Below are 12,666 nucleotides of genomic sequence, written 5' to 3'. Positions count from 1 at the left end.
ATTGATACTTTGAACATCATGACAAGCCGGGATTCTTTAATAGTAAAACTAAATTATTATTCATCACATAGCGCATAGTTAAAATACGGAACTCACTCCCACAGGAAGCAATGATGATCACCAACTTAGATGGTTTTAAAAAGAGAACTAGATCAATTCACAGCGGAGAGGGCTGTCAGTGGCCTTTAGCCATGATGGCTATGCTCTGCCTCCACAGCTTCTGAAAACCAGTTGCAGGAGGGATGAGGACTCTTGCTTGCAGGTTTGCCACAAGCAACTGGTTGGTCACTTTGAGAACAGAATGCTGGACTAGATGGGCCATTGGCCTGATCCAGCAGGGTCTTCCTATGTTCTTAAATTTACTTCCTCCACCCCCACCCCCACCCACTTTAAGAAATGTTGCTTGTGATCTGACGTGGCTGGATTGTAAAAGTTTTCTTTTATAATTATCTATAACGTCAGTTACAGATGATAAGCAATTTAAACTGGTAATCGAGCTCATCTTAGCCACTGAGCTATGTAATTGAAATTCATGGTTCTTATTTGTTAAGGGTACCAAGACAACTCTGGTGATGTCCTTGCTACTTGTACCCTGGAATGTGTGATTATTTCTGCTTATTCATTCTTCAAATAAAAGTGTGCATTATGGGGGATGTCTTTCTGTTTTGGTCTTCATGTTTCTTGTACCAGTCTGGTTTTTTTTTTTTTTTTTTAATATAGACTTCAATCATATTTAATGGCTTCGAGTAAAATTATTTGCTCAGCTCACCACCTTCCAAAGTGCTTCCTATCTCCCAGTGAAGTTATCTTTGTTCCTAACATTAACTCTTTAGTAATGAAACTGTTCTTTTAAAAATATTTTTTATTGAAGTAAGTCAAATCAATAGAATAAAAAGAAGTACAAATAAAAAAGTGCAGTATAATAAAAAAGTTCTAAAATAAATAAATCGTAAAATAGATCTAAAATTCACAGCATAAGATAATAAGAGGCTGCACCAAGTTTCTTTTGTGGCTCTGTTGCTAAAGCAATACTGGAATTAGTATGTTGTTTCCTATAGTCACATATACATTTATTCTGTTGTCCTTAGATCTAGCAGCAAGGGGCAGAGGAATCCCTCTGTAATTTTTTTCAGTAAAGATACACACACACCCCCTTCATTTCTGTACAAGGTGGAACAAATGAGACACGATGCCTGAGGTCCTTGATAGAATCACTCAAAACTCTATGGATGGTGCTAGAATCCACAAAGTATATGCTCTGTGGAACGTCACGCAGCAAAGACAGAATAGTTACATGGATATAACCTGAAAATAACTACAACAGATCAAAGGTAACATTGCCAATGGAGCATTGCAGGCAGTAATACAGAAGCAGCTGTCAGTACAAGGCATGTTACATGACTGTTCTTCCTAGGTACCTGTGAAATATTTTCCCCCATTTGAATGTTTTGTAACCGTTATAATCTGATAGGATCCTTTGGTAATTCAATAAATGCCCCATACTCTGGACAATCTAGATGGTAACTTCTGTTTAGCACTCTAAACATAGGCATATTAAACATTCTGAGTCTATTTGTCCCCCATATAGGGAATATTGGATTCATGATAATCAGGGCAGAAGCCATTACTCCATTAGACTGTGTGATTAACTGATTAATGGCTTACCTCTTAAATTATAGAGAGCTTCATTTCATTAGTGCTGGCCATCTGGGCTCTCACACATCCACTGACAGGAGCTGACCTGATGGCTTCTATTACTGGCAGAATCTCCCATCATTTTCTGCTGATGGAAGAGACTTAATGGATGGTGAGGACCTAAGATACATACTAGGCCAGTATGTGGGGTAGGAATTAAAGGAAAGTGTCTCTGCCAAAAGTTTGTCCTTTTACTTTCTGCTCCTGTTTACTTGTCCTAGCCCGTTTAATTTACATGCTGGGTTAGGGAGGTCCCAAGCAGAAGAAACCCTGGACCTCAGAGTAAGGTGGCATCTCCCTACATGTTTGAAAGTTCTTAGCATTGAAATGTCAGAAGAGCAGAGTTTCCCAGACTTCGTGAAAGATGATGGAAGAAATAACTGTTGGGACACCTTGGGATTTTCTTATGCCATCAAAGAGCTTAGAGCACTAATTAGTGTTGCTTGCAATAATTCTGTTATATTTATTTAATGCTAACTCTGACTATGGCTGGATTATTTGTGCTTGTGACTGGATCATTGGTATTTTGCATTATTTTTTTAAAACTGTCAATTCTGAAAGCTTTAGACAATATTGCCCTAACATCTGTGTTCTGTTCACACTACTTAGTCAGATGCAGATATTTGTGGCAGATTCTGAACTACTAGGTCCTAGAATTTCTGCCAGTCTCCCTAGCTTTGATTAGGAAGAGTCATAATCAAGCATAAATAAATAAGTCATCATATGGTGCAGTGTGGACTGAAAGAGCCTGTTCAATTTAATGTCCAGTCCTGCATAAGTTTTGCAGCAGTGAGGACCTTATCAAGATGAGACGTAATGCTTGCTGCTCTCTGTGTAGATTGGTTCACCTGTTGAAATAAGCCACCATTCTGCAAAAAGGAAACTAATAAAAACCAAGACCTTTTGCTTGCGTTAAAATTAAAATACAACAGTTTACTTTTTGTATGCATCCCTGCATCCTGAAATACCATGTGTGTTGCCACACCTCAAAAAGGATATAGTAGAGATGGAAAAGGTTTTTTGGCTATGGCACATTCTGGGGTGGAGTAGATGATGCATAGAAGGTCAGCAGTGTGGGAAAAAAATGTGGTGTTGGCTTTGTAGGTTTCCTGGTCTATTCTAAACAAGACACTGTTTTTTGCTTCTTGTCCTTCTTATAAGACTAATTCGTATTTCAGCTGCTGCCTCACCTGAGCAGTCTGCCTCATTCCTCCACTAGCTGCAGCCTGGAGAGTTTTTGCAAAGGCAGCAATGAGCACAGATAAAATAAAGGTAAAGGTAAAGGTACCCCTGCCCGTACGGGCCAGTCTTGACAGACTCTGGGGTTGTGCACCCATCTCACATAAGAGGCCAGGGGCCAGCGCTGTCCGGAGACACTTCCGGGTCACGTGGCCAGCGTGACATCGCTGCTCTGGCCAGAGCCAGAGCCGCACACGGAAACGCCGTTTACCTTCCCGCTGGTAAGCGGTCCCTATTTATCTACTTGCACCCGGAGGTGCTTTCGAACTGCTAGGTTGGCAGGCGCTGGGACCGAGCAGCGGGAGCGCACCCCGCCGCAGGGATTCGAACCACCGACCTTTCGATCGGCAAGTCCTAGGCGCTGAGGCTTTAACCCACAGCGCCACCTGCGTCCCCACAGATAAAATATATTATCATAAATCAACACCTCCTGCCTATATCTAAAGACACAAACAGAACCCTCCCCCTCCTTTTCCCAAAGAGAATGCTAACATTTAGACATTGTGAGTTCTGCAGAAAGATATGCGTTCCTGTAAAATAATTCGAAAAGACAGGATCTCAGATGAGAACTCTTGATGGCAGAAGCCTGCAAGGGAACAAGTGTTAGCATGGCAGAAAGGGTAAAGTGTAGAAGCGCTTCTGTCGAGAGGATCCCCAGGAGACAACAGGTTCCATGTGCAGAACTTTGCTGTCAGGTCTAGTGCAGTGCCAGTGATATCTGTGTCTTAGATGCCTGGGTGAATCATACTTGGTTGTGCAGGGGGGAAAACTTCCCTTGTGTTGTGCTACTCTCACCACCCCTGCATGCCCGATGAAGCCACAGTTGTTAAGTTGTGGGTGAACATATCAGACGACACAGCAATTCTTCAAACAGCTCTTGTTTATTCACAGGCCAGAACAGAACTGAACTGAAGGGTTCAGCCAACCTGCTTATATAGAGCTCCACTAGAACGCAACAGTAACCATTTTCTGTAACTATCCAATCACTGAACGTCACTTTCGATCCCTTATTTGCATATGTGGACCTGAACTATCTACAGTATCCCCCTGCTGGCCCAGGGTGAGAACTTCAGTACATAACAGCAGTCATGTCTGAAAAGGGGTTATGATTGCCAGGTTGGGTAGACTGAGGGAGATGGTGAAGTAAGTGTAGAAGAAGGAGCTCAAATTAATGAACTTTGGAAACACTGTCCTAAGTGTGGCAGGGCAGACCGCTCACTTGCCTAACTGGGTCACCCACTCATTCAGACCCCAGGCTTCCATTACCCTGTTGTGTGTGCAAACAAACAGGCGGGAGATGGAGGCAATGGCAACATGGGAAGTCCTGCCTGGGCCACCTGCCTGCCCATTTGCTTGCTTGCTCTTGTGCCACTAGCCTGGTCTGCCTCCTTTCCTGACTTACTGCACCTGCTGCTGTCATGTTACAGTATGTGTGGCCACCTGTTGGTTGCCACATGAACTGCAATGTGACAGCTTATTTTTCTTACAAAAACATAACATAGGAACATTATTACTGCCATCTATGAATGCTTTTGCATCACATTTACAAGAAGAGTTGGAGATCCTTAGGCCTCTGGTTAGTCCCTGGGGGGTAACAAGATACAGGACTAGATAGGCCTTTGGTCTGATCCAGCAGAGATGTTCTTATGTTCATATGGCTGATTGTGAGGTTTGTGAGGATTGTGAACCAACTACTTTGGTTGTGAGGTTCAAAAGCATTCTGCATAAACTCAGTACTGTCTTTTCTAGGTCATACACACACCATGCAGTTAAAGCACTTTTATACCACTTTAATAGTGATGACTTCCTTCCAAGAATCCTGGAAACTGTAGTTTGTTGAGGGTGCTGACCTCACAGAACTACAATTTCCAGCACTCTTAAGCTATTGCTGTTCCCAGAGTTCTCCATGACTTTTAAGGTGGCATGTGTGTGCTTTAAGTATATGGTGTGGGCATGACCCTAATTTATCAGGTGAGGAAATACCTTCATTAGTTTTGTAGGGTGCTATAGCCTTTTATATCTCAGATGCAGAGCTGGGATATAATGATCTAGAGTACTTAGAAATGCAATCCGAGCTAGGTTTCACCTAGTTGTGAAGGGAGATGTTATTACATATTCATTTAACTCAGTTCCACAGATGTCCACTTGCATCTTTTGCCTTCCCCTTGTCACATTAGGTACTGGGATCCTTTTATCTCTACTGTCTCTTGAATTAACCCTAAGATTGCCTGTCAAATTTGTACATAATCAAACTTTTCATTTTCTACTTTCATATTTATCCCTATTTTTGCAACAATAAACTCTGACATTCTTAGGTTCTATCTTTTGGTGTGTTATTGGTATTGTCGTTAGATATATGGAAACATTGCATCAGTGCATTCCAGGCAATAGGGAGTCTGTGTGTGTTTTACATATTCCCATTTAGAGCAGACTTCCCTTCAACACACAGTGGGGATTACTCAAGATGCAGAGTTTGGAAAATGGGAGGTACTTGAATACCTCCAAGTCTACAGACTGCCTTGATGCCACTGCTCATGTGCTTACTGATGCTGTGAAAACAGCAGAGAGAAAACTGCTCTGTCTTTGAGAGAATCCCCCACCGACTTCTATGAGTGCATAAATGGAAATATGGGAAGCACACAGAGACTCCCTGTTGCCTGGATTGCCCCGATGCAATGTGTCCACACAAAGAGGGGGGTCTGGTGAGTCATCTGAAGAGCTATTTGCACATGAGTCTTATGTCTTGAATAGGGAATGATCAGGCCCAAAATATTCAGAAGTGACTCTAATGTTTGAGATAGTGAACTTAGAAAGACAGTGCATGTATTTCTTAGTAGTAGGCAACCTTCAAACTATCAATGAATGTACCGTATTTTCCATCCTATAGGGTGCACCGGCCCATAGGACGCACCTTGTTTTTTTTGGGGGGGGGGGAAATGAATTAAAAAAATTTATTCCCCCCCCAGCCGCGGCTGCCACCCCAAGCCTTGTGCACACCTGCCCGAAGCACGGGACACCCTCCGGAGGGCTCCGCGTGCTTCGTGCTGCAGGCTGCCGCCCCAAGCATCGCGCGCCCAGCGGGACATCCCGCCGGGCGTGCGAGGCTTGCAGACACTCGCCCGAAGCACGGGGAGCGCTCCGGAGGGCTCCGAGTACTTCGGGTGGCAGGCTGCCACCCCAAGCCTCGCACGCCCAGTGGGATCTCCCGCCGGGCACGCAAGGCTTGCAGACACTCGCTGGGGCTGCAGGTTGCTGCCCGCAAGCCTTGTGAGCCCGTGGGAACTCCCGCTGGGCTTGCAAGGCTTGCGGATAGCTTCCTGAAGCCTGGAGAGCGAGAGGGGTCGGTGCGCACCGATGCCTCTCACTCTCCAGGCTTCAACGAAAGCCTGCATTCGCCCCATAGGACGCGCACACATTTCCCCTTCATTTTTGGAGGGGAAAAAGTGCATCTTATGGGGCGAAAAATATGGTAATTGCAAAACTGAGATTTCTTAACACTGTACTGTACAGTATAGCCTTTGCAACACCACAAGAATCATTCTTTTTTAAGGATTGGCTTTGCAACTGTGTTAATCAGTCCCTGCTTGCTGCTCCTCCTTCGATTCTGGGCAATCCTGCTAAAGCTCTGTGCAAATGAAAAAGAACCAAGAAGGCTTTTCAGAGGCTGGAATTAAAACAGATAAAATGTGACGAAGCGTCCTGTTAATGCTCAGTTCTCTATGCAGCCGCAAATAAACTCAATTCCCCTTAAAACATGCCTGTTCAGAGGTAATGAAGAAGAACTGTTGAAGAAAAGGAAGCGAGAGCTTTTGAGGAAAGAAGTGGGATTGAGACCAAAGTGGCTAAATGTAACCTGTTCATGCAGATAATAAATGCAATATGATGCTTTAGAAGCCTTCCTCTGTAGTGCTCAAGACTACAATGCAAAATATCTTGGATTTATAGAAAGTAGACCTAATGCGTTGATTGCTGAGCTTGTGAACTGGAAAATAAAACCACACAAGAATAAACAACAGAACAGATGGCTGAGGCATAATCTGAGGCATGCAAGGCACGTTATGCATCTTTCTCTTTTTAAGTATTCGAAATGTGTGTTCTTTCCCTTTTCTATTTGCTACTATTGCCGCCACCTTCTCCAAAGTCTTCGTGGAACTCTTACTTTGTTTGTTTTCACTTGGCAGTATATTTATTTGTATTCCTCGTTAGACTAATTTAGCTCTGTTGAGCAGTTTCCTCTGAAATAGATCTTGTTAGAAGAATGGGTGTGGGGCACTGTCTTTAGTTAATTAGGAGTATTAGTAGTTGCTTTTATTTGGGACATTGTTAAGAACATAATTGAGCAACCTGCTTCCCAGATGCCTCCAGGGAGCCAACAAGCAGAATTTGAGGGTAGTAGAACTCTTTTCCATTGTTGTGCCCCAGTAACTGGTATTCAGAGAGATGCTTTCTCTGATCCTGAAGATGGCGTGTAGCTATCCAGCATGACTTGTAACTGTCAATAGCCTTTTCCTCCAAGAATTTGTCCAATCTCCTTTTTTGCTAGTATATGGGGAGACGGGAAACATGGGTTTATGGCAGGGATAGCCATTGTGGTGTCCTCCAGATATTTTTAGACTACAGCTCCCATTATCCCTGACCATTGGCCATGTTGTGTGTTTAATAGGATAGCTGTTGGGGTTTGTGGAAGCTCCCAGGCTAAAGGCAGGGCAGGTGAGGGTGTGGATGCTGTGAGATTTTGACCAGCTTCGGCCCATCTGAAGCTGATACAGGCTCGTCTTATCTTGAGCCCAAGCAGAGCGTCGTCACACAGCAGAAGGATAAGCAGGTAATGTGCCACATGCTGACTTTATTTACAAGCTATGCTGAGAGCATACAAACATGCATCCTGCCTCTGTAAGAGCAGAGAAGCAACTGTCTCTCTAACAAAGAAACCGAGAGAACACTGAAAAACAGGAAACCAGTGTATGTCACATCCAGTCTCCCATTCCCGTGGGAACCCAACAGTAACTTGGACTGTGGAATGCAAAACAATGTCTTGTGACATGCATTCGCTGCTCAGTGAGGAAGCAGAAATCAACATGTGTGTTCATGCATGCAGGTTTAAGGCTGAGACAGACCTGAAGGTACCATCTATCTCTGGTGATCTGATGGGGATGTAGTAAACCTGCTGCCTGGTAGGAGTGCATCCTACTTGCCTCTATTTGTATATTTGTAAATAAAGCAAGCGTTTTAAAGTGCCATAAATATTCAGTGCACTCCCCTACAGAGGAAGCTAAAATCTGGAATGTACTGCCATTGGAATTTCTTGCTTCTTGTAAATGGGCAGCATGTGAGAATATAGAAGCATGTTTGATCCTTTGGGGTAAAATATATTTCTTGGAATCTTTCACTTTATTTATATTATTTATATATCTCCCTTTCCATATGGCATAAGGCAGTTTTACAAAATCAAATAAGGATGTATAAAATTCATGAAATGGTGTAATTCTTAAAACAACAGCTTATCAACTTTCTTTTAAAAAATCAATAGAGAGCAATTAGTAATAGCAGCAGTATGATTCAATAACTTGTCTGAACATGATTTTTTAATGTGGACATTAATTTTTAATTTTTCCCAGGTATTTGCAGGAAATTTATTAAACCATTCCAGATAGAAATATAGGGAGCTCCTTGGTGCTCCAATTAGCTTGTGTAAACCTAGTGCAGCCTGGGGCTATATTCAGTGCTGCAAGAGTTGACTTCTGCTTGTGCATCAACACTTTCCTCTTATCCCCTAACCCTCTGGAGCAGATTTAAAGAGTGTATGATAGGGATGGAGAAATCCTATTGCAGTCCTTTCCATCCTGGTTCTGAATGTGGATGTCTTAAAGTATGCACAGTTATGCAGCAAATGACACACATAGATGCTGCCCCAAGCAGATTTGCAGTGTTAAAATTGGAAGAAGAAAAATAGAGTAAGCCTTCAGATCATCTCATAAGTACCATGGTCTAACCAGCTGTCAGAAAGGTTTAGTTCACAGATCTGTGGTCCATTCTATGGACTGGTTCAGTGGAACAGATTGGGGCCTGCCTCTCTCTCTGTGTGTGGGGGGGGTGTGGCATTTATGGTAGTCTGCAATGAAATCTTTTGACATTCCTAGTGTGCATGGCAGGGGGTGTTGCAAGGCAGGGGTGAGGAGGAGACCAGATTCTGTGGCTGGAAGTCTGTTCTTGATGTGTGCGAGTGTGCATGTTGTAGGTTTGTGAATAAGGATAGAATTGTGAATGAATGGAGACATACAAATTTTGAAATTTAAGCAGCAAGAAGCTTCAAATTTCAAGATGTTCCTTTCATAGAATTAACTATTGCTTAATAGTTTGTTTAACCAAAAGTGATACTGTCAGCTGCAAATGATAGAAATTGATAAACCTGTGCAGCAGAACTGCCTGGCTGAACTGTCTCCTTCATTGTGGTTAATTGAATATCATCTGGAAATATTCCCATATCATTTTGCTACTTCTGATTCAATGCGTTAATTGCCAGGGGAATTTGCAGTCCTTTCATTTCTCTTTCTATATCTAATCATGTTCCTTTCCTCTCTTGATGCAGAGAGAAAACACACTATATCCTGCATAAATATTCTCTGCAAAATGCCCATTTCCTGCTAGCACAGCAGCCAGCTTTATCCAGCACTCTCCAGTAGGGGTCTCTTCAGACGTGGGAAAAAATTAACTATTGGACAAAATTAACTATTCTTATAAAGGGGAAATTCACCAATGAGGATTGGAAGAATGATTGAGAAACGGTTTTGGCAATAAGCAAAAATAAATGTTCCATAAAAATGTTCAACATTCTGTTAGAATATGTATGTGCATTTGAACAAGTTAAGATAATCTATAATTTATAGATATTAGAAAAAGCTATTTTAAGATATTTCAAGATGGCATAGTATTCCTTGTGTTTTAAATGAAATAGCTAGAAATTATTGTAAAAATTGGTAAAAAGGTAATAAAGAGAAGCGTTACTTTCTTCCCACTTAAAAGTTAGTTTGATACATTAAGGTTTTTGCTGGCTCCCTACTAAAAAGGCTACTCAGCTTTATCTGCTTTTCCTATCGATCCATAAATGCTAAGAAGCTGTGCTTATTGTTGGATATAGTCTACTAGTACGTGACCACCTGTGCAGACCTTTCAGCTCATTAGCATAAATATCATCAGGAGGGGAAATCTGTGTCAGATGCAAGGGTCATTAGAATCTTCCTCAGAATCTTGCTTTCCTGTTCTTCAGATAACGACAGCTGTTTTTCAGTTTACCAAATATTAACAGTTTTAATGCTAAGCAATCTTCTATACACAGGTTGGCTAGATGTGAGCTTTAGCTTTCACATCAGTTTTATTGCACAGTGCAGTGTACACTGATGATACTGTATTAATAATAATACGAATAGCCAGGATTGTACAGTTTCACATATTTCTGCACAGATGAGAGAAGCATTAGACTTGCTCCCCTATGCTTCTCAGCAAACTGCTGGAAGCCAATGCTTAAATTTCACAGATTTGAAAAGATGGGACTGGTTGAAGAATGTTTGGTTCCTTGTTTCCATTAATTCTTTTTTCTTTCGTCTTTCAGGTACTATGCTATCTGCTGCCAGCCGCTGGTTTATAGGAATAAGATGACACCACTGCGCATTGCTGTAATGCTGGGTGGCTGCTGGGTAATCCCAATGTTTATTTCTTTTCTCCCTATAATGCAAGGATGGAATAGCATTGGCATCATGGACTTGGTGAGTAGACCCTAGTTGTCTGGTGTGAAGTTAAATTTTGTATGAGCAGGTCTTGTATTGACCAAAATCCCTCATCTCTTTAAATAGCGTGCAGTTTCACCCAAGAAGATTGAAAGAGAAGTTCAAAATTGCTTCCAGACCATTTATATTACCAAACCTAGGGTCAGAAAGGCAATTTCACTTCTGTCATAGTGTTGGCTGCTGTGCCTAGGAATTTATCACCTTCCCTTGGAAATCTGAACCCCACCTGCCACTTTATTTTACTGAAATGACTCTGACCTTTGTGCACACTCTAGAACTCATCACTATTCTTTTCCATTTGTGATCTGAATATTTTATCATTCACTCGATTCACTTGTTCCACTCGTTGCTAAAGTTGACAGAGTTGGTTCTAGATAGCCTCCAAAAATATTCTGTGATTCTATGAAATAACATTACTGTGAATTTAAAGAGAATGAAGTCTTGCTCATGGAATCCTAGAAATGGAAGTTCCTGTAAAGTTGCAGTTCATCCAGAGTCCCTTGCACCGAGTCATTACAAAGTGATTGATGATCTGTAGTTCATTCACAACTTTTTAGGGCTGAAATAAATATTGCATGAATCTAGCACAGCAAAACCCTGATGGACCACTTTTGTTTGTTAGTTAGAAGTAGTTTTGAGAGCAAGCAATTGGAAGCAGCTAAGTGCTGTAGGGAGGGAATGTGTAAACCTTCTTCTGATCATCACTTTTCTATAGTGCAGCGGTTCTCAACCTGTGAGTCCCCAGATGTTGTTGGACTACAACTCCCATCATCCCTGAGCTCTGGCCTTGCTAGCTAGGGGTGATGGGAGTTGTAGTTCAACAATATCTGGGGACCCACAGGTTGAGAAAGGCTGCTATAGTGGCTCCCTCTGAATCACTTCTACATACATATGGTGCTATGTGGAATTCCAGGTGTGTGCTTGCAAAGGTAAACACCTGTCTCAAATTCATGAAGAAGAAGCATATCTGCAGGACAGTTACTTCAGAAAAGCAGTAGAAAGGCTAGTCAGCGCTTTCCCCTCCCTTTTATCTTCCAAATTTCTGCCTTTCAAAGTGGCATTTTAGTAAGAAAAGCAGCCACCCAGATCTGTATTTACACCCACATTTTGTTTAGTATTACCCTGATTTTCAAAAGATAGATTTAAGTCTACCCTAAGAGATATATCTCCCTTATCTGGAAGCATAATCTGGAACCCTTTCATAACCTTGGATTATCTCAGCCCAGTGGGTCAGGTCCACAAAGGCAACTGGGAGAATTGGTCATGTTGCCAAAGTACATAATGTCTGGATTTAGAAGCTTTTTATTGGGCTGTGGGACATAATGTTGGACATTCTGAACCATTAGGAAGAAGGTAAAGCAAATATTTAAATGTGTAGTGAGAGCAGCATTTTGCATGCTATGATTTAGGCCAAACAGTGGAAGAGACCCTGACTAGATGATCCCTGGGGTCCCTCCCAACTCTACAATTACATGAAAGTCCTTGAAGGAGACATTAATGATTACATGCTCACTCTGAATATCTGCTGTGGTCTGACAGGGATACTGAGTGACTGACAGATCACAGTGACATCCATGATACCCTCAGAACTCATTGGCTAACATGTTGTGAAAGAACCTTTTCTACTTCTATCTATTTTCCCCTCCCTTCCATTGACTTCCTTCCAGTGAATGTTGTTTTTACTTCTGTGCATTGACAACATGCCACCTTTCATAATAACAGTTCTTTAAATTGATCCTCCTTACCATCTAGTAAGCTTGCTGTCAGCTTAGCATAAGGGACAGTTGGCAACTCTTCCCATGAGACTCAGACCTGATACTTTCTGAAAACTGCTTTCAGTTCATGCTCCATTTAATTTACAACCATGAACTACTACAACTGTCAAGAAAGAGATGGGGTTTTTCATCACCCTGCCTTTCACAATCAGTACTAGCAGGGAATGATGGGC

General features: G+C 42.0%; 1 protein-coding gene across 6 annotated transcripts in view; it reads left to right on the top strand.

Moving 5' to 3' along the window:
- Positions 1-12,666, top strand: part of HTR4 (5-hydroxytryptamine receptor 4) — a 165,339-nt gene that overhangs the window by 93,662 nt on the left and 59,011 nt on the right. For all 6 annotated transcript variants that reach the window (XM_079964861.1, XM_079964864.1, XM_079964862.1 and 3 more), the window contains one exon: positions 10,544-10,697. In XM_079964861.1, the coding sequence (XP_079820987.1) occupies positions 10,544-10,697 (154 nt within the window). The remainder of the gene's footprint in view (positions 1-10,543; positions 10,698-12,666) is intronic.

Source organism: Podarcis cretensis, assembly GCF_951804945.1.
Source record: "Podarcis cretensis genome assembly, chromosome: 2".
In the NCBI taxonomy this organism is placed as follows: domain Eukaryota; kingdom Metazoa; phylum Chordata; class Lepidosauria; order Squamata; family Lacertidae; genus Podarcis; species Podarcis cretensis.
This window is presented reverse-complemented; position numbering and strand designations above follow the sequence as displayed.